The sequence below is a fragment of the Callospermophilus lateralis genome, chromosome 11 (genome assembly GCF_048772815.1).
Source record: "Callospermophilus lateralis isolate mCalLat2 chromosome 11, mCalLat2.hap1, whole genome shotgun sequence".
Classification (NCBI taxonomy): Eukaryota; Metazoa; Chordata; class Mammalia; order Rodentia; family Sciuridae; genus Callospermophilus; species Callospermophilus lateralis.
This window is the reverse complement of record NC_135315.1, coordinates 34,964,813-34,989,891: the sequence shown is the minus strand read 5'-3', so window position 1 is coordinate 34,989,891 and position 25,079 is coordinate 34,964,813. Positions and strand designations below refer to the sequence as shown.

General features: G+C 37.3%; 2 protein-coding genes across 9 annotated transcripts in view; both read left to right on the top strand.

Moving 5' to 3' along the window:
• The window catches only part of Ppm1d (protein phosphatase, Mg2+/Mn2+ dependent 1D), a 42,781-nt gene extending 34,174 nt beyond the window's left edge, over window positions 1–8,607 (top strand). For all 3 annotated transcript variants that reach the window (XM_076869592.1, XM_076869593.1, XM_076869591.1), the window contains 2 exons: window positions 515–757; window positions 7,139–8,607. In XM_076869592.1, the coding sequence (XP_076725707.1) occupies window positions 515–757; window positions 7,139–7,696 (801 nt within the window). In that variant the 3' untranslated portion in view covers window positions 7,697–8,607. The remainder of the gene's footprint in view (window positions 1–514; window positions 758–7,138) is intronic.
• A 5,726-nt stretch (window positions 8,608–14,333) lies between these two features.
• Window positions 14,334–25,079, top strand: part of Bcas3 (BCAS3 microtubule associated cell migration factor) — a 582,041-nt gene continuing 571,295 nt past the window's right edge. For all 6 annotated transcript variants that reach the window (XM_076870607.1, XM_076870604.1, XM_076870605.1 and 3 more), the window contains exons 1-3: window positions 14,334–14,404; window positions 15,819–15,906; window positions 20,484–20,538. In XM_076870607.1, the coding sequence (XP_076726722.1) occupies window positions 15,824–15,906; window positions 20,484–20,538 (138 nt within the window). In that variant the 5' untranslated portion in view covers window positions 14,334–14,404; window positions 15,819–15,823. The remainder of the gene's footprint in view (window positions 14,405–15,818; window positions 15,907–20,483; window positions 20,539–25,079) is intronic.

Below are 25,079 nucleotides of genomic sequence, written 5' to 3'. Positions count from 1 at the left end.
CCAGGGTTATATGCAAGCTAGCTGCTTGCTCTATCACTGAGCCATGTCTCCAGCTGAAAATTTAGCAAGTTTTGAATTCATACATGGTGTTCTTTTATTTCAGGGCATATTTATTTATATAACATGAGATTCTTTTCTTTTTGTTGGCATTTATTTTCTCTGTATACTGGAACTAATTTTAATACTTTTTTCCTTTTAGGAATGACACTGACCTTTTATATATCTATATTTAGAGAGAGAGCTGTTTATATTTCCTTATCAATTTTCTTTAATAATTTGTATGTTAGGTCATCATTTTTTATTTGTAGGAGCTCTTCTAAAGAAATTAGGTCTTTGTTATTTTTTTTTAAATTTAGAAATACTACTTCAAAATAGCTATGGGAATTATGGATAATATTTGAAAATTTGGGAGCTTTATTTACTTAGGTCACATTGAATACCCATTTTTTAATTTGATACATATTTAGTGGCAACTAAATGTGAGTTAATTTTCTTTTTTTTTTTTTAAATACAGGGTGAGCCTGGACAATCTTGTGCCAAAATGCTTGTGAATCGGGCACTAGGCCGCTGGAGGCAGCGTATGCTTCGGGCAGATAACACCAGTGCCATAGTAATCTGCATCTCTCCAGGAGTGGACAATCAGGGACACTTCACCAATGAAGATGAGCTCTATCTGAACCTGACTGATAGCCCTTCTTATAATAGTCAGGAAACCTGTGTGATGACTCCTTCTCCATGTTCTACACCACCAGTCAAGGTATAGTTCTGTAATTTTAAGGTTCTGTTTTAATAGAATTCCTTTGGTTAGTGTTGCCTACAAATACATTTTAGATTATTGATAAAATGGAATTTTGAGCTAAATTCAAGGTGATGGATCTTTGTTATGTAATTTGTTGTCAGAGAGCTAGCTTCACATCAGTACTAATCTGAATGTCAGCTGTGTGTATACCACTTACTAGAAAACTGTTTGGTTCCCTGAAGAATATTAGTGTTTGAAATTTATTGATCCCCTCTGATCCTGTGAACATCTGTAAAGCTTTAGGAAGTTTTGAAGCACTCTGATCTATAATATTCATTTGAACCCAATAACTCAGAAATGGTATTGATATCAGTATTACATATCCCTTTTATTGATAATATCACTGAGAGATTAAACAGTCTGGATAAGGTCCTACAGAATCAAAATTGAACTGGATCTTAGAATTGCAGAACTTAGAACTGGATGTCTGTTAACATGAGTAAGAAACATATTCTTGTTTCTTAACCATGTTAAAATTGAATAAGTTTAATATATGCTGAGAAACAAATTTACCTTATCTAATTCCCCTTCTCTAATTTAATGAGACCTCAAATACTTGGTTGTGTTTTCATCCTGTTTTTTCCTACCAAAAATTAGTAATATTGATAATTGCTTTAATATAAAACAAGGCTAATCTGGTTTTCTGAGAATATATTTTGAGTGGCCTCACCATTAAAATGGGATATACAGAAGAATTTTATATTGTATATTCAGGCAATTTTTTTATTATTACTGTTTAACTTTTTTCTAACATGGAAATGGCAAAAATATATATAACAAAGTGGAATCTTTTCATTTAGAAATTAACAAGCTGGGTGTGTAGCTCAGTGGTAGAATGATTACCTAGCATGCTGGAAGGCCCTGGGTTCGAACCCCCAGCACTACCAAAAAAATTGACTATTTTATAGTAATATTCCTTTAGAAATTCCTTGTCAAAGCTTTCTTTCCTTTGAAACTTGTTTACTTGCCTATTTCTCTCCCCCACCCTATGGTACTAGGGATTGAACCCAGGAGTGCGCTACCATTTGAGCTATGTGTCCAGCTCTTTTTATTTTTTATCTTGAGACAGGGTCACACTACGTTGCTGAGGCTGGCCTCGAATTTGTAATCCTCCTGCCCCAGCCTCCCAAGTTGCTGGGATTACAGGTGTGCACCATATGGCTGCCTATTTGTCTTTTTCTGAATATTGTATGTATTCACTACTTTTTTGTTCCCCGATTTACTTGAATAGCTGATCTTTAGTTAGAATAGAGAAGGAAACATTATGGTTATGCATTGGTAAGGGAGCAAGAGAGTATTGTGATTGGAATAAATACTCAATGTTGAACTCAAATAAAAATTATTGTAGTCTGTTGATTGGCATTAGGAAAACTGTACATAAAATGTTTAAAAACTATTTCTTAGGCCAGGCACATAGCTATAATCCTAACTACTTAGGTGGCTGAGGCAAGAGAACAATTTTGAGGCTAGCCTCGACAACTTAGCAAGATTTGTCTCAAAATAAAATTTAGGGGCTGGGGTTGTAGCTCAGTGGTAGAGTGCTTGCTAGCATGTGTGAGGCACTGGGTTCTATCCTCAGCACCACATTAAAAAACCACAAATAAAATAAATCTTAAATTCTTAAAAAGATAAAATTTATTTAAAAAAGAGGGGGGCGATTATTGTTCAGATATAGAGTACATACCTAGCATGTGCAAGGCTCTTGGTTCAATCCTCAGTACTGATTAAAAAAAAAAAAAAAAAAATTAGACTGAGGCAAGAGGATCTTTTGAGCTTAGAAGTTTGATAAACCTGGTGGGTTTGTGAAATCCTGTCTTCAGAAAGAAAGAAACAAACCTCAATTCTGAGATATAATCACCTAATAATTAGACCAAAGTTAAAGTAAGGAGTGTTGCTGTTGGTTTTGGTAAACACTGAGCTACAGTTCTAGCCCTTATTTTGATTTTATTTTAAATTTTGATACAGGTTATCCCTAAATTGGCAGACTGACATTCTGCCTGTGGTCTTCCTGCCTCAGCTTCCACTCCTTAAGTAGCTGGGATTATAGGCATGTGGCCGCAGGCCTGGCTGATAAGGAGATTTTTACATGTACTAATTTATGTACAGGGATGGTTGGTTGTTAACCTAGTACCCCTTTCCAAATATGGGGAAATATTTAGATCAATTCAGAATAATTAGAATTTGATTGTACTAACAAGTAGTGGAAGCAAATCTGCCTTATTTATTTATTTGGTTACCTTAATTGACTTAAAGGGAAGTGTTCACTACATCTCTAATTTATTTCATTGTTGCAGTATCCTATGTCTAATAACATCTAGATGTGATGACAATTGGGTTAAGATTTATTCACATTTCACTGAGTGTATCACAAGTTCAAGGACAGCAACTTAGCAAGATTCTGTCTCCAAATAAAAATAAATAAATCAAAAGAACTGGGAGGATAGAACTCAGTGGTATAGCACCCCTCCCTGGCTTCAATCCAGTACTCTACCACCAAATGTACATGCACCAAAAAAAAAAAAAAAAAAAAAAAAGGTTCATATTTAGACTATGCATGTCAGGTTATTCTACAGACATGTCAATTTTAGTTGGGTTCTGGTGTGTGTTATTTGTTTTGGAGTAGATACAGTGAAAATACCTTGGTTTAAGGGATTGAAATGGCTCACATTTCTTCATTCTTTCTGTAGGGAAGAACTAAATATAGTTGTTTTTATAAAAGAGCTATAGGAAGGAAGGATGAGGAAAAAGAGACAGTTTCAGAAAAAAGAAAATTTACCTTCAGTTGTGCCTTAGGCATAATTTGTAATTAGTTGTTTAATACTGGCTTATAACATAGATGGGAGGAGATACCTGAGTCAGTGAAGCTTTTAAGGTATGTTTTTAAAGAGTAATCTTTCAATATATAATAAGTATTTTATGAATATAACAAGAAAGATTAACAACACAAATTAATCTGGGATGAGTCTAAGAAACCTAAGCAGTTGCTTGTGCTAATAGATGTGATGTATTCACAGAGTGCCAATAAAAGGAGGAGAAGGAAAAGTTCAAGGAGGAAGTGGGACAAGAAAACCTAGTCCACTTGTAGTGTCAGAATAATAATCTGTGAATTTAAAAAAGACACAGCAGGAATAATTACTATAAATTCTATGAACTATGAAATTGTTCCTTTTTTAAAAAATAAAGGAATTTAGTCTGTCTAACCTTGTTATCCATGCTGCAGCAATATGTGGTATTCCTATAAATAGCTTGATTAGTCCTTGTTTTTGTTCCTAAATAGTGACAAGTGATTATTTAGCAGTAGGAAGACTTCTGCTACAGAACTTATTCACTGCTGGTCTTGTTGTATACTTGTTTCTATTTTAGAGCTGCATGATTCTTTGTCAGTGATTTTTTAAAAAAATATCTTTCTAGTTATACATGGTCACAATGTCTTTATTTTGTTTATTTATTTTTATGTGGTGCTGAGGATTGAACCCAGGGTCTCACACGTGCGAGGCAAGTGCACTACCGCTGAGCCATAACCTGAGCCCCTGTCAGTGATTTTTTTTATGATTTATTTTTCAGTGATCAGTCAGAATATGCTTGTTACCAGTTTAAATAATTGAATCAATTAAGGGATGAATGCACACAAAAATCTCATTGATATTATTGAAAACCATGTGTCAGTATTAAAGAACAGATAGTTGGTTTTTTTTTTTTCCCCCAATACTAGATTCTTGAATTAAGATTGATGCCCATTACTTGAGAGGACAAAGCAGGGAGAGCACATGTTTGAGACCTGCTTGGACTACATAGAGAGACCTGCCTCTTAAAAAACAACAAAAAGAGTGCTGCTTTCCATTCACTGTTAAAGCAGGCAAGAATAACCAGACTTATTTAATAAGCCACACAATGTATAATAAATGAATGAATCAGTGACTTCAGAAAGAAAGCATATTCTATTTATTCATTTATTGGTACTGGGGATTGAACTAGGGGCACTTAACCACTGAGCCACATCCCCAGTCTTTTTTATTTTGAGAGACAGGGTCTTGCTAAATTACCCAGTCGATTTTTGAACTTGGTATTCTCCTGCCTGAGCCTCCCAAGTTGATAGAATTAGAAGCATGTACCACCACTAGGCCCAACAAGAGTGTGTGTATGTCCATGCACGTGTGTGAGTGTGTGTGTGTGTGTGTTTTGCGTACTGGAGATTGAACTCAGGGGCACTTGATGACTAAGCCACATTCCCAGCCCTATTTTGTATTTTATTTAGAGACAGGGTCTCACTGAGTTGCTTAGCATCCTCACGGTTCTGAGTCTGGCTTTGATCCTCCTGTCTCAGCCTCCCAAGCCGCTGGGATTATAGATGTGCAATAAAAAAAGAGGAGCAATGTATTTGGGGCAGTACTAGATTCTACCCTCTCCCCACTAATGTTCATTTCTATGGTTACATTGAGATATTTAAGTCTACAAGATTCTGTATGGGGGCTGGGGATGTGGCTCATATGGTAGCGCGCTCGCCTGGCATGCGTGCTGCCCGGGTTCGATCCTCAGCACCACATACAAACAAAGATGTTGTGTCTGCCGAAAACTAAAAATAAATAATAAAATTCTCTCTCTCTTAAAAAAAAAAAAAAGGATGCTGTATGCTTTGGCTTCCCATTTGTTTCAATTCTAGATACATTAAAGGAAACTTTCTTACTATAAGTATGTATTTATACAGAACTTTTAAGAAAGGTGTTTACTGACATGGGATTTTATATCAGAGTAAGATATCATTAAATCATTTACTACTCTACATATATTAATCATATGTTAATATTTTATGAATGTAGTTGAATTCATTTGGGAAATTTTACACATTTTGGAGAGAGTTATATTTGCATTTTGATTCTTTTTTATTTGTTCTTTTTAGTTATACATGACAGTAGAATGTATTTTGACCACATCACAGATACATAGATTATCACTTCCCATTTTTGTGGTTGAACATGATGTATTCATTTATGAACATAGGAAAGTTATGTCTGATTCATTCTACTGTCTTTCCCTGCATTTTGATTCTTGCCTTGAAAAACTACTAAGACAATGGTTTTATAAAATATTATTACTTTGGAAGAATTGTTTGAATTAGTTGGGCATTGGGGGTGCACACCTGTAAGCACAGGTACTCGGGAGGCTGAGGCAGAAAGATTACAAGTTTGAGGCCAGCTTGGGCAACTTAGGAAGATCCTGTCTCAAAATAAAAAAATAGAAGGACTGGTGATGTAGGCTAGTGGTACAGTGCCCCTGGGTTCAATCCCCAGTATTCAAAAAAAAAAAAAGTTTTCAAAATGTTTAGGTAGGCATTTGTTTGGGTTATCATAAAATTAGGATGCTGTTAATAGCTTCTTGAAGCAATTTTTTTTTTTTTTAGAGAGAGAGAGAATTTTTTAATATTCATTTTTTAGTTTTCGGCGGACACAACATCTTTATTAGTATGGTGCTGAGGATCGAACCCAGCGCCGCGCGCATGCCAGGCGAGCACACTGCCGCTTGAGCCAATTTTTTTAAACATTTATTTTTTAGTTGTAGTTGGACACGATACTATTTATATATATATATATATATATATATATATATATATATATATATATATATATATATATAGCTGAGGATTGAACCCAGGGCCTCGCATGTGCTAGGTGGGCGCTCTACCACTGAGCCACAACCCAGCTCTTGAAGCAATTTTTTGATGGTCCCTATGGAAAAATACAAGGCTTTGTGTAAAACAATTAGATTTATGGGGCTGGGGGGGGATGTAGCTCAGTGGTAGAGAGCTTGTCTAACATAGAGGAGGCCCTGGGTTTTATCCCAGTGCTGTACAACACACATTTTAGAGTTGTTTCTTTAGTGTTTAGTTGTTGCTACATATAAAATTAAAATGTACATAGATTATGATACTTTTATCTTCATGTTTGGATGCAGAGTGAAAGTGCTATAAATGTGTGCCTATAGTTATTTTTAGGGTCTGTTTTGAAATCTTATTCCTTAAAGTATCTTATTTTTAGTTACTCACTAGTAGACAGGAAATACTAATGATGAGATGAATTTTAACCCACTCCAATAGATTACTTATTTCATCTGTTACCCCATAGACAGGATTGAGTGTCATCATTACCTTTATATTGCTTTCCACTCACCTAGGTTACCCTCATAGAGCCTTGTAACACAGTTTAGTGACGATTTAATAAATAAGTGATTGAATGCATATCGTATTTTTGCCTTCTTAATCACTTCGTAAGGAGCCTAATATGTGTTGTGGATTTATTGAGTTCTAGGATAAATTATTTCTTATTTTACCTTCTTGTTTTTCAGTCTCTGGAAGAGGATCAATGGCCAAGGCTGAACTCCAAGGACCATATACCTGCCCTTGTTCGTAGTAATGCTTTCTCAGAGACTTTTTTAGAGGTCCCAGCTGAGATAGCTCGAGGGAGCGTCCAGGCTGTAGTTATACCCTCAAAAGATCCAGAGCCACTTGAAGAAAATTGCACTAAAGCCCTGACTTTAAGGATACACGATTCTTTGAATAATACCCTGTCAGTTGGCCTTGTGCCTACAAATTCAACAAATGCCATCTTGGACCAAAAAAACTTAAAGATGTCAACTCCTGGTCAAATGAAAGCTCAAGAAGTTGAAAGAACCCCTCCAGCGAACTTTAAAAGGACATTAGAAGAATCCAACTCTGGCCCCCTTATGAAGAAGCATAGACGAAATGGCTTAAGCCGAAGTAGTGGTGCTCAACCTGGAAGCCTCCCCACAACCTCACAGCGGAAGAACTCTGTCAAACTCACCATGCGACGTAGACTTAGGGGCCACAGAAAAATTGGAAATCCTTTACTACATCAGCACAGGAAAACTGTTTGTGTTTGCTGAAAAGTATCTGGGAATTGAGGTTTTTCCAAACTTATGATATAAGAGGGCTTTTTAGATTTGGCACCGAAGTTGAACTTTTTTAAGGGGACAAAATAAAAAGAGTATACAGTTTGACTTTTTGGAATTTAACAGTTTTATCCTGGCCTTGTATTTGCTTGTATTATAAATGTGAATTTTGTAGATGTTAGGGTATAAGTTGCTGTACAATGTGTGTAAATTTGTAACCTTCACACAAACTCAGTCTCTTATTCTGATACACAGTAATTGTGACAACAGGGCTAAATGTTTTAAAAAAATCAAAAGAATCTATTAGATTTTAGAAATACATTTAAACTTTTTAAAATGCTTATTAAAAATTTGTACAAGCCACTTGTGATGAAAACAACACAACTTTTTAAAGTAAATTATTAAGCAGACTGGAAGAATGATGTATTTTCATAGTGACCGTGTTCCACTTAATGTTTCCTAGAGACTACTCGTGTCTTTTAAAAAGTATTTTTTATTTCTAATTTCATAATTCAGAACTAAATTTTTCATAGAAGTGTTGAGCCATGCTAAAAGTAGCTGGATGTTAGTTTCCTTGTCCTAATTAAAACACTATGCAGTATCTTTTACTTCATTAGCATTTTTCTAAAACATTAACCATCAGATATACTCACTGAATCTTGGTGTGTTTTTGCCTAAAACAATGCCCTTCTCAGTCTTCCCAGACCAGTGGCATTATTAGTTCTTTAAATAGTTATCCCCTTTCTAGTGTTTGCTTAAATATGTGAAGTTTTTCTTGCTATTTCAATAACAGATGGTGCTGCTAATTTCCAACATTTCTTAAATTATTTTGTATCGTACAGTTTTCATTGATTATATGAGTATGTTTGTTCATCTAATAAATCAGTGAGCTGTTCTTCATGTAACTGGATTTTTGTTGGTGGTTTGTTTTAATGGTATATATTAATAGTCTCTTGTGCTATGATAATGCATTAGAGTAATGACTTAAATATGTGTAATATTCATTTTTAAACTGAATTTTAAATTTTAATATAGAACGCATAGAAACAAATTATCCAAAAAGAATATGATTAAATTATGATTTATGAATATTTGGTGGGATATGTATCAATTAACCATGAATAAAACAGGGTCTGGAGATGTAATACAGTGGTAGAATGTTTGCCTAGCACATTTAAGGCCCTGGGTTCCAATATCTATACCACGAGAAAAAAAAAAAAAACCTCAAAAAACCCACCCCCCACTATTTATACTTTAGTAGTATAGCAAGGAAAAGGGACAATACTAAAGCACCAAGTGTGTTGAATTGTGTTCTATGAGAAAGAAGTTAAATTTTATTAGGAATAAGAAATCTCATTGACAGATAAATGAGTTAATTCATGGGTTGGGGTTGTAGCTCATTGGTACAACATCTCCTTAGCATGACTGAGGCCCTGGGTTCAATATCCTGCACCAAATTAAAAAAAAAATAAAAAGAATTTTATACATGCAACAATGTGTGTCACATATACTAGAAAATATATACTTGGAAGCATATCAATTTTCTATGAAAGTATTAATTGAGAACCAGTGATGAAGGTAAAATGTTATTTGTGGCTGCTTTGTTGGTTTGAATTGTTTTGTGGGTGGGGATTAAACCTAGGACTTGCGGGTTAAATATGTGCTTTATCCCAGTTACACACCCAATCCTGTGTGGCTGGTTTTTTAGAAGGATTCCTTTTCCCCCTTGGGGTACTGGGAATCAAATCCAGGGCTCATACATTCCAGAAGTGCTCTATCACTGAACTACATCCCCAGCTTATGGATTTTTGAATGTTGAAGAATTTGTTTTTCTTTCCAAGATAGAGACATAGCAACGAATAGACAATTTTGGAGTTAATTCATTGTGAAGGACTTCATCTTTATATCTATGATATTTTATCTGTACCAAGTTGAAATTCATCAAATATATGTGTATATTAAAATCTGTTTAGCTACTTTTCACTTTTATCTCCTAGTGGTTGTAAATAAAATATTCCTATACATGAAGTTAAAATTTCCACTTGATTAGTGTAATGGGTTATGTAATCTTTATTTTTCCAGTGCTGGGGATGAAACTTGGAGACTCACAAAAGCTAAGCAAAGTGCCCTGCCACTGAGCAATATCCCCAACCCCTAACAGAGCTTTCATAACAGCATTAATGAACATTGAATTTTTCATCATAAAGATACTTGAAAAATTCATGTGATGGAAGAAAGCATTTCAGTATATTTTACCCTTAAATATATTGTGCCAGTAACAAAAGTTAAGAACTTAATTTTCTTTTTCTTTCTTTTTTTTTTTTTTTTTTTTTTTTTTTTGTGGTGCCAGAGATTGAACGCAGAGCCTTGTGCATGTGGGCAAGTACTCTACCAACTAAGCTATGTCTCTAGCCTCAAGATTTTAATCTATGAAGCAAAATATTTTGCCAGAAGTAGTTGTTACATTAGGAATTATACATTCTTTTATACTCAATCAATGTTTGATCACTTAAAGTGGAATGTAGAAACTTTACCATTGTATTGCCCTCTCTATTATTGTCTAACATATAACATCTATAAACATAGAAAATCCAATCAGATACTGTTACAGTTTTTGCTATCAGTAATGAAACATTTTTTCTTGTTTCCTTCTTTTTCTACTGGGGATTGAACCCAAGGATGCTCTACAATTGAGCTATATCCTTGTCCATTTTTTATATTTATTTTGAGATAGGGTCTTGCTAAATTGACCAGGCTGGCCTTGAACTTGTGATCCTCCTGCCTCAGCCTCCCAAATTTCTGGGATTACAGGGGTGCACCACTGAGCCTGGCTGTCTTTTTCTTGTATGATATTTTCTTTCTTCCTTTTTTTTCCCCCCCGGAGATGGTGTCTTGATATGTTTCCTCAAGCTGGTAAGTGATCCTTTTGCCTCAGCCTTTCAAGTAGCTGGGACTAGAGGTGTGGATTCAATCCTGTCTTTAAATTTATTGAAAATTAAGTGTACACATATATATGTGTGTGTGTGTGTACCCAGGGATTGAACCCAGGGCCTTTGTGCATGTGAGGCAAGCACTCTACCAACTGAACTATATCCCCAGCCCTGAAAATTAAAATATTGTCTGATATGGTGGTGCACACCTGTAATCCCAGGTGTTCGGAAGGCTGAGGCAGGAGGATGCCTTCATAATTTAGTGAGGCCCTAAGCAACTCAGCGAGATTCTGTCTCTAAATAAAATATTTTAAAAAGGGCTAGGGGTGTGGGTCAGTGTTTTAGCACTGCTGGGTTTAATCTCTGGTAAAAATTATTTATATTCACCATAGTTTTGTAAGAAAATAGATTACTTTGGCATTGTTAAAATCAAGTGTCAGCGAGGAGTGACAGTGCACACTTGTAATCCTACTTATACCAAAAATTGAGGAGGGCAAATTCAAGGAGAGCCTAGGTAACTTGGTGAGACCCCCGTCTCAAAATTTAAAAAGGCTGGGATGTAGTCAGTGGTAGAGCACTTCTCTAGCATGGGTGAACCCTTAGGCTGAATTCCTGAACTGCAAGAAAAAAATAATATGACACTTCCTAGCTGAAATTCTTCCAATAGGTTCCCATTCTATAAAAAAAAAAAAAAAAAAAAATGGAAACTCCTTATAATTCTGTGTAAGACCATATTGCATTTGGTCATTCTTTATCTTCCCTAACTAGTTTGCAGTAAGATCAACTTAGTTCACTTATATTTGAGCCATATTGATTTTCTTGTTTTTCCTTAAAACTCTTCTTAGGGGCTGGGTAATTTGATCCTTTTGTCTGGACTGCTCTCTCAGAATGTCTTCCTCTTTTATTTGAGGTTTTTATTTAAATGTTCTCTCCAGGCTGGGAGTAGACTAGAGAATTACTTGCACGCTCCAGGCTGTGGGTTCAACCCCCAACACAACACAAGACAAAACAACACACACAAAACAAATATCCCTGACTGTACTATTTTTTTGTTTGTTTATTTGTTTTGTGCTGGGGATTGAACCCAGGGGTGTTTTACCACTGAGCAACATTACCAGCTCTATTAATTTTTTTTTTTTGAGGCAGGATCTCACTAAATTGCTGAAGCTGACCTCTAATGTGAGATCCTCCTTCCTCAAGTCCTGAGCAGCTGGGATTATAGGTATGACCTGGTCCTGACTATATTATCTAAAATAAGCCATTTGCTGATGCATTTATCTGGATTCTTTTCCTTCATGGCATTTTACACTACTTTACCTTCTCAGTTTGTGTTTAATTCTGTCTTCCATCAGAGTGTGAATTCTTTGGCTAAGGACAAGTGCAATTATTTGTCCATTTGTTCACTGGGCTATATATATCCCCACTCAGAACACACCTAACACTTGATAGGTACTCAGGTATTAGTTGAATTCATGAATGAATGAACTTGTGCACAGGTATATCCTTTATGATTTTGTTTGCTTGATTTTACCATAGCTATGAAGAGAAATAGTCAAAGAGTTATGAGGTTTAACAATGCATACAAAACAGCAGGGCACAGTGCCCATGCCTGTAATCATAGCAACTTGGGAGGCTGAGGCAGGAGGATCTCAAGTTTGAGGCCAGCCTCAGCAATTTAGTGAGACCCTGTCTCAAAATAAAATTTACAAGGTAACTCAGGCTCTGAGTTCCATCCCCAGTACTACAAACAAAACCAACAAGCAGAACAAAAATCAACTCTAAACTGAAAAATTTATCCAAATGTTGATTATCCCATTTGTGATTATTAGTTATTGGTATCTAGGTTTTGTTTTTAATACTGCTCTGGGTTCTGGACAGCATATGAACAATAGTTATTACATTCAAAGAAATCTTAATTTTTAAATTCTTGTGGATTCATGGCTGTTAGGTGTTAAGGGGGATTCAGCAATGTAAAAGGCTTGGCCTACTATTGTCTAGGAAGTATTTAATGTTGTAGATGGGGGGAAAGGATATTTACAGAAAAGAAGCACCCGAAACACATTACAGAGACAATAAAGAAGCCAGTGCTGGCCCAGCATGGTGGCACAGGTCTGTAATCCTAGTGGCTAAGGAGGCTGAGGCAGGAGGATCCCATGTTCAAAGCAGGCCTCAGCAACTTAGGCTGCAAGCAATCCAGTGAGACCCTCTCAATAAAAAATAAAAAAGGACTGGGGATGTAGCTCAGTGGTTAAGTGCCCTTGGGTTCAATCCCTGGTTAAAAAAAAAAAAAGACAACAGTAAAAACAGAAGGAATTCAGAATACTGGGAAGATTCTTTCTGTAGTGTGTTTAATGTAAGAAGGTTTTTTGTTTGTTTGTTTTTGTTTTTCTGTTTTTGGTACTGGGGATTGAATCTAAGGGCTCTTAATCACTGAACTATATCCCAAGCCCTTTTTAATTTTTGAGGACAGGGTATCAATAAGTTGCTTAGAGCCTCGCTAATTTGGTGATACTGACTTTGAACTTGCCTTCCTCAGCCTCTCAAGGTGCTTTGATTACAGGAGACACACCACTGCGGTCTTGTTTCTTTCATCCTTTCTTTTTTGGTACAGGCAGTTGAATCCAGGGGCGCTTAACCACTGCACTACATCTCCGCCCTTTTTAAAAAACTTGAGACAGGATCTTTCCAAGTTGCTGAGGCTGCTTTGAGTTTACAGTGGTCTTGCCTCATCCTCCCACCTCGAATCGCTCGGATCACAGGCGTGTGCCACCGCGCCCGGAGACTTCGTATTTGGGAGGTACTAGTTTTTCTACTAAACCTTTCCCTCCTCCATTGTGCTAAGATCTTTCTAATGTTTACTGTTGTATCAGCCAATTAGTTACAAAACCGTGCCTATTAATAAGCAATATCTTCATGGAGCTTTTGTAGCATTAAATTTGGTAATAAAGTACTGCATATGAAGTAAAATCAAAGACTGCGGAGGGATCAATAAATCAATTTTTCTTCTTTTAAAAAGTATGAAAAAAATGACAATGGTTAGATCCCGATAAGGAAGATGTAAACTGTGGTAAACAGTCCTGGTTCTATAAGGGAGCTCAAATCTAACAAGACCACCGCCATGCCCCTTCCTCAGAACAACACAGCCTAGGTTCCAGGGCTGATCGGCAGGGCGAGTCAGCCTAGGATCCCGGAAGGTAAACACATCGCAAAGGGCGGGGCAGAAGTCGGTTTCGGGAAGGATGAATGGCCAGTTAAGAATGATTGGCAGCTGCCACGTCCACGTGCTTTGAGTTTCGAACCAGCTGTCGCGAGAATTCGATGTAAACAGACCCGTCTCCCTGTCCTCTGGTTCCCAGTCAGAGACGCTTGGGCGAGGTCGGCAGGTGTCTGGGGCATGTTGTTTTTCCCTAAAAACACCCACGATGGTACTGTCTGCTACTAAAATAGACACGTTCGTAATCCTTGCCTACCTGACTGCATTCGCAACCGAACCTGATACTTCGACTTCACCCGAACTTACATACTGTTGTGTTTTCCCTCCAGCCCCAGCGGATTGGATATGTTCAGGAGGCGGGTCCGCCCCTTTTCTACTTGCTGGTTGGCGAAGCTGACCTCCAAGGGCGGTGCCGGTCCAGGGCCAGTTTGCTTCTGGGATTGGCTAGCAGGGTGGTTCCGCTGAGGCGTGGTAGGAAGTGGAAGCCGTCAATCACGAGGGGAGACTCCAAACAGTGAGCCTGGAGCTGGAGAACAGCGTTTACCGGCGGAGCGGCCGGTGAGAGGGCTGGCGGGTCTTTGGCTTTGGGGAGGCTTGGAGCGGACGAGGGGCAGGCAGCGTGAGGGGGGCAGAGTTTGGCTGGCAGGAATTCGACGGGGGAGAGGTATCGAGACTAGAGGGGGAGGGGAGAAGGGCAAGGGGCCAGAGGGCGGCCGGGGGCAGCGGTGGCTCTGCGTTGGAGGTTAAGTGGATAGCGCTGTGTGAGTGTCTTTTGGGAGAATGGGGCCTGAGGGGCTGGCGAGAGTGGTCCTCAGATGACAGGGCCTTAAAAGAACAGAGAGAGGTTGGATGACTGGTTCGGAAAAGAAAGGGTGGAATGGAAATGAGAGGGGTAAGGGAGCTGGAGTTGAAAGGTACCCCCTGAGGAAGGAAGGGGTAGCTGGACCAGTTGGCAAAAGGTGTAGGAGATGGGACTTATCAGTTTGGGAGTTTTCAAACAAGGTGATAGAATTCTTCCTACTTAGAAGTGATGCTTTTAGGTTCTTTTCGCATTAGTTTCGTGCTCTGGGCTTTAATATTGCTGTCAGTCCTCTTTTAACCTTAAACAAGTAGAATAACTCCATGCTCTTAAAACCTCCTTAGTGATTCAGAGACTCATTAGACATTCAAGGATGAGGATTTAGTGATGCAATGGGGAAGGATAAGGGGCATCTCACACCATGCATGTTTATATACATATGTATTCAGCCTGGAGATTAGGTTACAATAGACAGGGGTTGAAAATATGATTTAAATGAGGCCCTGCTGTCTTACTGAGATTCCCAGCAGGTTTAATAAGAAAGTAGAGGGGTATCATGTCATTGTTCCTTTGGGTCTTGAAATATTATTCCATGTGCATATTCACTAACTCAACCTAAAATTTGAATAAATTCTTTTATTTTGGCTCACCAAGGTAGAATATTTATCTAATTGCTCCTGTGCTACAATGCCCATCCCATCCCATTCTCTTATCTTTCTAGTGTATGTTAACAAGAGAACAAAGGGTCCAGCAAGAGCTTTTACTGTTTTTGGTTCTGAGACATTGTCTATATATTAAAAAAAAAACTCATAATTTGGAATTTAAAAAATATTTTCTTTTTCTGGTTTAATAGAAATTTCAGGAGGATTTTGTACTTTGTTGGTCCCCTTATCCCCCAACCTTTCCATTACTGAAAATTAAATACAGGAGTGCCTTACTACTGAGCCACATCCTGAGCCCTTTTAATTTTAATTTTGAGATAGAGCAATGCTAAGTTGCTGAGGCTGGCTACTCCTCTGCCTCAGCCTCCCAAGTAGCTGGGATTATTTGTTTGTGCCACATGCAAATCTTTTTAGGCATTTTTTCAGAAGGATTCTCTGGTAAGTAATCATAAGACTTTCTTCCTCTAATGATGATGATTAAGCTTTTTTGTTGTTGTTGTTCTGGAACCAGGTTTTATGAATGAAGCTATGGCTACAGATTCTCCTAGAAGACCCAGTCGTTGTACTGGTGGAGTTGTGGTTCGCCCTCAGGCTGTCACGTAAGCATACTTAAGCATACTTCAGATAAGCCCAACAGCTGAAGAAAACTTTACTCACAATAATAACTAACATTCAAATTTTTGTTTTCATTTTTGTTTTGTTTTGGTACTGCATATTGAACCCAGGGGTGATTTACCACTGAGTTACATCCTCAGCCCCCTTTTAAAGAAAAAAAATAATTTTTAGTTATCAATGGATCTTTTTTATTTTATTTATTCATATGTGGTGCTGAGGATTGAACCCAGGGCCTCGCACATGCCAGGCAAGCGCTCTACCACTGAGCCAAAACTCCAGCCCCATCCTCAGCCCTTTTTATCTTTTATTTTGAATAGGGTCTTGCTAAGTTACTTAGAGCCTTGCTTATTTTCTGAGACTGTCCTCAAACTGTGATCCTTCTGCCTCAGCCATATTAGTTGCTGGGATTACAGGTGGGCACCCCTGTATCCAACATCAGATTTTCTTTTTAACTAGTGCTTACTTTTGTAAAAATATTTAAAATTTTGGCTTTACAGGTTGAGGGAATATCATTGCGGAGGCCAGGTAAAAGGAACATTTGGAGAGCTATAGAGTACGAAAAGAATACTGTGCTAAACTGGGCGTGGTGGTGCATGCCTGTAATCCCAGCGGCTTCGGAGCCTGAGACAGGAGAATTGCTAGTATAAGGTCAGCCTCAGCAACAGTGAGGCACTAAGCAACTCAGTGAGACCCCTGTCTCTAAATAAAATACAAAATAGGGCTGGGGATGCTGTCTGGTCAAGTACCCCTGAATTCACTCCCAGGTGCCAAAAAGAAAAAAAAAAAAAAAGAATACTGTGTTAAATCCTGAAGAGTCATGGTTTTTCAAACTCTAGGATTAACAAACTAGTGGGTCATAAAATCAACTTGGTGGGTCAGGATCTGTGTTTTAATAATTAAATAGCATCTGGAGGCATAGCTCAGTGGTAGAGCACTTGCCTAGCATATGTGAGGCCCTGGGTTAGATCTCTAACACCACAAATAGCAAACATATAAAGGGAGTTAGAATTATTTCATGCTGTGCACAAATATATTCCTATGTATGTATATGATTACTAGATTGTAATATAAAATGTATCTCTTACTCTAGGTCTCAGAATGTTTCAAAGTATCAAGAGCAAATTTATAGATATTGGATAATCTTTGACAAAGAGTATCTATATTTTCTAGGAGTTTATAATACAGTTTATAATACAAGATGTACATACTTGATATTAGTGTAACCTACAAAAAAGAAAGGATTCCAGCAAAACAGCATAAGAATTTAGAAAGTATTTTAGGAGTGTGATCAGACAAGGTTTCTTTAAGAAGATAATAGTAAGAATGTATCTTTTTTTTTTAAGAATGTATCTTTTAAGGCTGAAAAAATTTAGGCTTTTGGAATCAAAGATACATTTAGGGCAAAGGGAATAGGGTGAACAGATGTGGGAAAGATAGGCTGTTTTATAAATGAAATGTAGTCCTGATGCAGGAAAAACGACCTATTTAAAATAGGTTGAGGTAGACAATTAAGACCCTTCAGGGCCTGGTAGAGATGAGGCTCATTTTATGCCTTATAAAATGCTGTTAGAGGGAAATTGTAGTAGTCTTGGATTATTTCCCTTGGGTGGTAGTTTAGCATTTACACTGATTGCTTTCTCAGATTGACCAAGGATATGTATAATATGATCTTTTTCCATGATACTTCCTCTATACTTCTGAGAGATATATTTCTTTTCTAACTATGAATCATAGCAACAAGTTATACATGTTATTAGCCATGAGTTGGGTACTGTTGAGGAAATCAAAATAGGGAAAAATTGAATTCTCCTTGGTAACAGTCAAAGAGGGGAGCCACCATATTAACTTTTTTCTTTCCTTTTTTTTGTGATGCTTGGGGATTGAACCCAGGGAATTGTGCATGCTAGGCAAGCACTCTACCACTTATACTCCCAGCCCTCAAGAAGGGGAGCCAGGATCAAGCCCAGATTGTTTTGTTCTAATTTACTATGAATAGGGATCTGTGTCCTTAGTTAGTATTCTGTGTTGTCTCACAATATGGTGTTCAAAGCATGTTGCATATTGCTTTTAGTTATGCAGTACACACTTTTAGTGGGGTTGTTTTTTCAATCTTTCATTCATTCATTTTTTTAATATAAGCATGGACTTAAATACTGGCTAATAGGTTTTGGTGATAAGATGATGGTGGCCAGGAATGGTGGTACATACCTATAACCTTTGCTACTGGGAAGCTGAGGCAGGAGGATTGAAAATTTGAGGCCAACCTGGGTAGCTTAGTAAAACCCTATCTCAACAACAACAAAAGGATTGGGGATATAGCTCAGTGGTAGAGTACTTACCTGGTATGTGGCAGGCCAGGTTCAATTGCCAGGACTTGTCAATTTTAGGGGGAGCCGACACAGTGGCTCACTCCTGTAATCCCAGAAGCTCAGGAGGCTAAAGTAGGAGGATCTTAAGTTCAAAGCCAATGTCAGCAACTCACTGAGACCCTGACTCAAAATAAAAAACTAAAAAGGGCTGGAGATATGGCTCAGTGGTTAAGCACTCCTGAAATCAACCCCTGGTACCAAAAGAAAAAAAAAAAAAGTAAATATGAGAGATGAATTCCTTCTTTCTTATAATGGAGCTTACATTCTGGTGGGGGAGAATAATAAATAAGTAAGCAAGTACATAAATTATAGGTGTCATCCCCGCATAGTATGCCATGATAGAGAATAACAAGGGAGTATATTTAGGGCTATCACTGAAGATCTTTTTGAGGAAGCAGCATTTAAACTGGAGAGTTGAATGAAAGAAAAGTATGTGGGAAGATATCAGGCAGAAAGAAAGATGATATAGAGGTCTTGATTCAAGGAATAGTGTAGTGCTGGGCATGGTGTGGCATGCTTGTAATCCCAGAGACTCAGGAGGCTGAGACAGGAGGATCTCAAGTTCAAGGCCAGCTCCAGCAAATTAATGAGGCCCTCAGTAAATAAGTGAGACCACATTTCAAAATAAAAAAAGGACTGGGGATATGGCTCAGTGGAAAAGTGCCTCGGGGTTTAATCCTCAGTACAAAAATAAAACAAAAGAAAAAAAAAACAAAGAATAGTGTATTCTAGAAATTGCAGTGGCATATAGGTTAAGCAGTGTATGTAAGCAGAATGGCAAAAAAGTGAGGTTGGAAAGGTAGGCCAAATCTTTTTTTTTTGGGTGCTGGGGATCAAACATGTGCTGTGCCATGGTGCTACTGTAGTCCACAGCCTAATCGTTTTTTTGTTTGTTTGTTTGTTTGTTTTTAGGCCTAATCAATTTTTGTAAGTCTCCAAGGCATGTTTTAAAAATATAGAATTGGGAATGTAGCTCATTGATTAGGTACTTGATTAGCATGCATTTGACCCTGGGTTCAATCCCTGACTCGGGGGGAAAAAAAACACAACCAAACAACAAGAAGCAATCACAGTCTAAGGTATATTTTTTTCCTAGGTTTTAGAATATCTTGTATTATTTTGAATGTACTTTTTCATATCTTTCCTGAAATTAATTTAGTATTTTGAAGAAATTATTTTTTGCACATGTTTATACCCGTATACTTCCCATTTAAAATATCTTTGGGTGGGAGGTGGGGATATAGCTCAGTGATAGGATACTTGCCTAACATGTGTTTTGTTCTGGACTCTATTCCCAACAGCATAAAAAAAAATCTCATTTAGTGTCCTGAGCAATGTTATTTTCCCTCACTTTTATGATTTTTGATATTTTCCCAGGCTTCATGTATGCCAAAAGTTCTGTAAAGACTTTTTAATAACTTGTTCTAATGTCTGCACATAGAGCAAAATGTAGACTCATTTTGCTACATACAGGTAAGGGACTAGGTTCATAACAAATTTAAAGAGGAGGTCACTAAATACTGAGTCATCAGCAACAGTTTTTCTTGCTCTAAGTAAGGCATTGTTATGCTCTGACTCAAGAGGAAGGTCTGTCTTAGCTAGGAATTCTGTCATTATTCCTTCAAACATGAATTAGAAGTTATCTCTATCAAATTAGAAGTGCATTATTATTATTATTATTATTTTGGTACTGGTGATTGAACTGGGGTCTTTCACTTGTTAGGCAAGTGCTGTAACACTGAGCTATAGCCTCATCAACTTAAAAAAAATTTATCTTTTTTTTGGCACTGAAAATTTAATCCAGGGGTATTCTACTGCTGATCTATATCCCCACATCCCCAACCCTTTTTTTTTTTTTTTTTTTTTTTGAGAAAGGGTATCATTAAGTTGCTTAGGGCCTTGCCAAGTTGCTGAGGCTGGGTTTGAACTTGTGATCCTCCTGCCTCAGCTTCCTGAGCTGCTGGGATTACAGGCATGTGCCATTAGTTATTTTTTTAAAATTTAAGACTTACAGTCAAGAGCATATACAAAGATTTATGAAACTAGCAAGTGGATAAACAGAATTATCAAGTGATAATTTTTTCCCCTTGTTTTAATATTGGAAGTGACTTCATTTGGGCTCACATATAGAGCTTTTCCATGGTCTGTCTAAATCTATCATGTCAAATCTTATCCATTTTGCTCTTTTCCAGAGAGCAGTCCTACATGGAAAGTGTTGTAACTTTTCTTCAGGATGTTGTGCCACAGGTAAGTGTCTTTGCAGAGAAAGTAGTTTTACTTTTGTGTGATAGCAGAAATAGTGATTTTATCTTTTACTAGGAAGCTCTGAAATATTGTTTTGTGACTATTTTTTTTTTGTACCAGAGATTTAACCCAGAAGCACTTTACCACTGAGCTGTATCCCCAGTCCATTGTTTTATTTATTTATTTATTTACTTATTTATTTTATTTTTGGGATGGGGTCTTGCTAAAATGCTTAGGACTTCACTAAGTTGCTGAGGCTGGTCTTGAATTTTCAATACTGGTGTGTGCCACTGTGCCTAGTATACACTTGTTTTTAGTAGTGTAGATACCTTAGTTTTTGTCATGATGGTGGTGTAAGTGTTATTCCTTAAGACTTTTCCTCCTAAGAGGAATCAAAGTGATATGTTGGTTGAGTGTTAGAACTTGAGAATCTCTAGTTGAGTTCTATTTCCAAAATTGTTACCTTGTCTGAATTAAGAGGTCTTGGGCTGGTTGATGTAGCTAAGTGCTAGAGTACTTGATTATCATGTGTGAGGTTCAGGATTCAATCCATAGCAGTTAAATAAAAAAAAGTTACTGGGCACACACCTGTAATCCCAGTGACTCAGGAGGTTGAGGCAGGAGAATCGATAATTCAAAGCCAGCCTCAGCAATTCACCAAACCTTCTCTCTAAAAAAAAAAAAAAGGGTTGAGTATGTGGCTCAATGGTTAAGTGCCCTGAGTTAAAAAAGTACCTGCCTAAAGTGAGAAACGAATATACCCTCTGACTTGATTAACTAGCTTTAAACTAAATATTACACCTTTGCACAAATCTTTATCTTTTTATGATAAACAGTATTTTTGTGCCATGTACGTGGATATTATTGTACTATTTATTTATTTTTTTATTGAATCCAGAGGTGCTCTTACACTGAGCTACATCCCCAGTCCTTTTTATTTTTTGAGACAGAGTCTTGCCAGGTTGCCCAGGTTGGCCTAGAACTTGTGATCTTCCTGTCTCAGCTTCCTGAGTTGTTGGGATTACAGGTATGCACCACTGCGCCAGGTTTATTATGTTAATTTGTAAGATTCTAAGCCCTTTGTTGTGCATTTTTTTTTATAAATGAGAAAATAATAAGAACAGCCTTACTGTCATCATCTTGTATACTATTACCCAAATTTAACAAATATGTTTTGGCATATTTGTTAAAAGTGATTGTAATTTCCACGCTCTTCTCCAACTGCAGACTTGCTTTCCCAGTTGCACTGCTCTAAAAGGGCATTTCCACATCTAGGATCTGAACTTGTGAGAGAGTCTGGGAAGCTCTGAACTCTAGATTTTACTTTTATTAAACAAAATTGGTGTTGCAGGCTGATGTTGTGGCTCAGTGGTAGAGTGCTTGCCTAACATGTGTGAGGCATTGGGTTCAATTCTCAGCACCCTATATAAATAAATGAATAAAATAAAGGTCTGTCAACAACTAAAATACACACATATATGTATGTGTGTGTGTGTATGTGTGTATATGAAAATAATTTTTAAAAAATTGGTATTGCTTTATTATATTCAGTTCAAAAACATTTTTTCCCCCTGGGAATTGATCCCAGGGGTGCTTTACCACTGAGCAACATCCTCAGCCCTTTTAATATTTTATTTTGAGACAGAGTCTTGCTGAGTTGCTTAGTGCCTCAATAAGATGCTGATGCTGGCTTTGAACTTGTGATCCTCCTATCTCAGCCTCCTGAGCTGCTGGGATTACAGGCATGTGCCATAATGCACAGCTGTTCAGTGAATTTTAATGAAAATAGACCATGACAGTAAGATCTGTAGGCATATATAAGAAACTGTAAATCTTTTTCTTTTTTTTTTTTTACCAGGTGCGGGTACTGGGGATTAAATTCAGGCACTCAACCACTGAGCCACATCCCCAGCCTTATTTTGTATTTTATTTAGAGACAGGGTCTCACTGAGTTGCTTAGAGCCTCGCTTTTGCTGAGGCTGGCTTTGAACTTGTGGTCCTCCTGCCTCAATCTCCCTAGCTTCTAGGATTACAAGTGTGCTCCACTAAATGATTTCCTTTCTCGAGGCACTTGGTTAATAAGTCAAATTGTTTGAAACAACCAGAGAGTATTAATAATGAGGCAGTAAACTTTACATGTACAGACTGAATATTTCATTGGTAAGGGGATGCAGAGTAAAGAAAAAAGTGAAAGAAGTTATAAAGTAGCATTAATTGAAACGAGGAGAATGATTTGGTATTTTTTGAGAGAAACTGGCTAAGTGGATGTGTTAAGACCCTCTATAGCTGTAGAGGGTCTTGTACTACATAGAATCAGGTTTACCTAGCAATTTGGGGATGAATTCAAACTTACTCCTCCTTTAAACCTTGATCCATGGTGAGAGAGTACAGTTCCAAGGAAAAGTTTTTTTTTTTTTTTTTTTTTTTTTTCCATTTATAATTCATCTCTCCCCCACAGGGTCTCTTTATCCATTTATTTACAAAGACACCTTTTATGTGATTAGGAACCATATAGCGAGCAGTTTTTATTGGCTGGAGGAGAAAAGCATTGGTTAGAAGTTTGAGGGAAGAATTTGCTAGTGGAACAAGAATATCCAATTGAGTAGTTTCTATTAGGTGGAAAATAGGGGGCTACTAAAACTGATAGGTAAAAATAATGGAAATTAAAAGATTAATTTTGTATCCATGAATATAATACATTAGAAAGGAGGTCTGGTTGTTAATCTATGCAATTGGCTATGAAGATCTCAATCAGGTAGGAACAATTTATGTTGTTGGTTCCCTCTATGTGAGTCATTATTCTACTTAATGTAGGAAGGAAGTAGAAATTCAGACAGTAGGTGCTGGGGTTGTAGCTCAGTGGTAGACCACTTGCCTAGCATGTGTGAGGCTCTGGGTTTGATCCTCAGCACCACATAAAAATATATAAATAAAAGAAAGGTATTGTGTCCATCTACAACTAAAAAAATTTAAAAAATTCAGACAGCAAACAATTACTTGAGCACTCACATGGGCAGGCCCTGAGCTAAGTTGAGGGAATGAATACTCAGTGACTGTTCATAAAGCTGCATGATCTAGTACAGAGATGGGCAAACTTCTTCTGTAAAGGACTAGATAAGTTTCGCAGTTCATCTGATCTCTTTTACAATTACTCACCACTGCTGTTTAAAGAAATGGGGGTAGCTGTGTTCCAGTAAAACTTTATTTATGAACAGAGGTCATGGACAGATTTAGTGATTCATGGTCTCTAGTATAACTAATATCCAGCTAAAATCATGGCCAAACATAAGTATAGTCATAACCGGCACTGTGGTATACATCTGTAATTCCAGCAACTTTTGAGGCTGAGGCAGGAGGATCACAAGTTCAAAGCCAGCCTCATCAATTTAGCAATGCCTTAAGCAACTTAGTGAGATTCTGTCTCAAAAAATAAAAAGGGCTGGAATGTGGCTTAGTGGTTAAATGCCCCTGGATTCAATCCCTGGTACTAAAAACAAAACAAAAAACAACAACAAAAAAAAACGGGCTGGGGATGTGGCTCAAGTGGTAGCACACTTGCCTAGCATGCGTGGGGCGCTGGCTTCGATCCTCAGCACCACATAAAAATAAAATAAAGATGTTGTGTCCACTGAAAAACTAAAAAATAAATATTAAAAAAATTCTCCCTCCCTCCCGCCCTCTCTTTACAGATATTGATATTAGATCTGGTTTTATATGTCAACTCTAGTTATTATCTCTGGGCAAATTACTGATTCCTATTTCTAAATATTGGTGTCCTATTGTATAAATGGGGTTAATCTTTGTATTCATCATGAGTTTATGTTGAGGCCTAGGATGCCATATATAGGAAGCATAAAATAAAGCAAAACAAATATTGAGTAGTCTGTCTTAGAGGGAGCCTGAGGAGACTAGAGATGGAGGGCCAGAGAGATTTATGGCTTATAATCAGTAGTTGATATAATCAGATGAGCCAAAAACATTACAGTTGATAATTATAAAGTGAGCTTTAGCGACTACGGAGCTAGTGGCCATATTTTGCTTAGAAGAGCAAAAATAGGGGAAACCTTTTTTACATTAGACACTTTGTATACTGTTTGGTAGGCCCGAAAACAGTGCTTTCTAACTCCTTCCACATTTAATCCAGAATCCTGCTTGGTACTTTATGGTCAGCTAATTTTTTTTCTTAATGTTATGTTCCAAATCCTGCACTATTCTGGGAATCATCACATTCATGAAGTCTAGAAATTATTATCTGGTTCTGTAAATATCCCTGTGAAGAGAGAAAATGTGTTATTAGACTAGATATTGGCATTTGTTTATATGACCCGCTGAATAATTCTAGTTGTGTTCAACTGATAGGGTTGATGGCTGGTCAGAACTGTGAACTGTGCCCTTTGATCTGATAATTTCTTTTTTTTTTTTTTTTTAAAGAGAGAGTGAGAGCTTTAATATTTTTTATTCTTTAGTTTTCGGTGGACACAACATCTTTGTTTGTATGTGGTGCTGAGGATCGAACCCGGGCCACACGCATTCCAGGCGAGCGC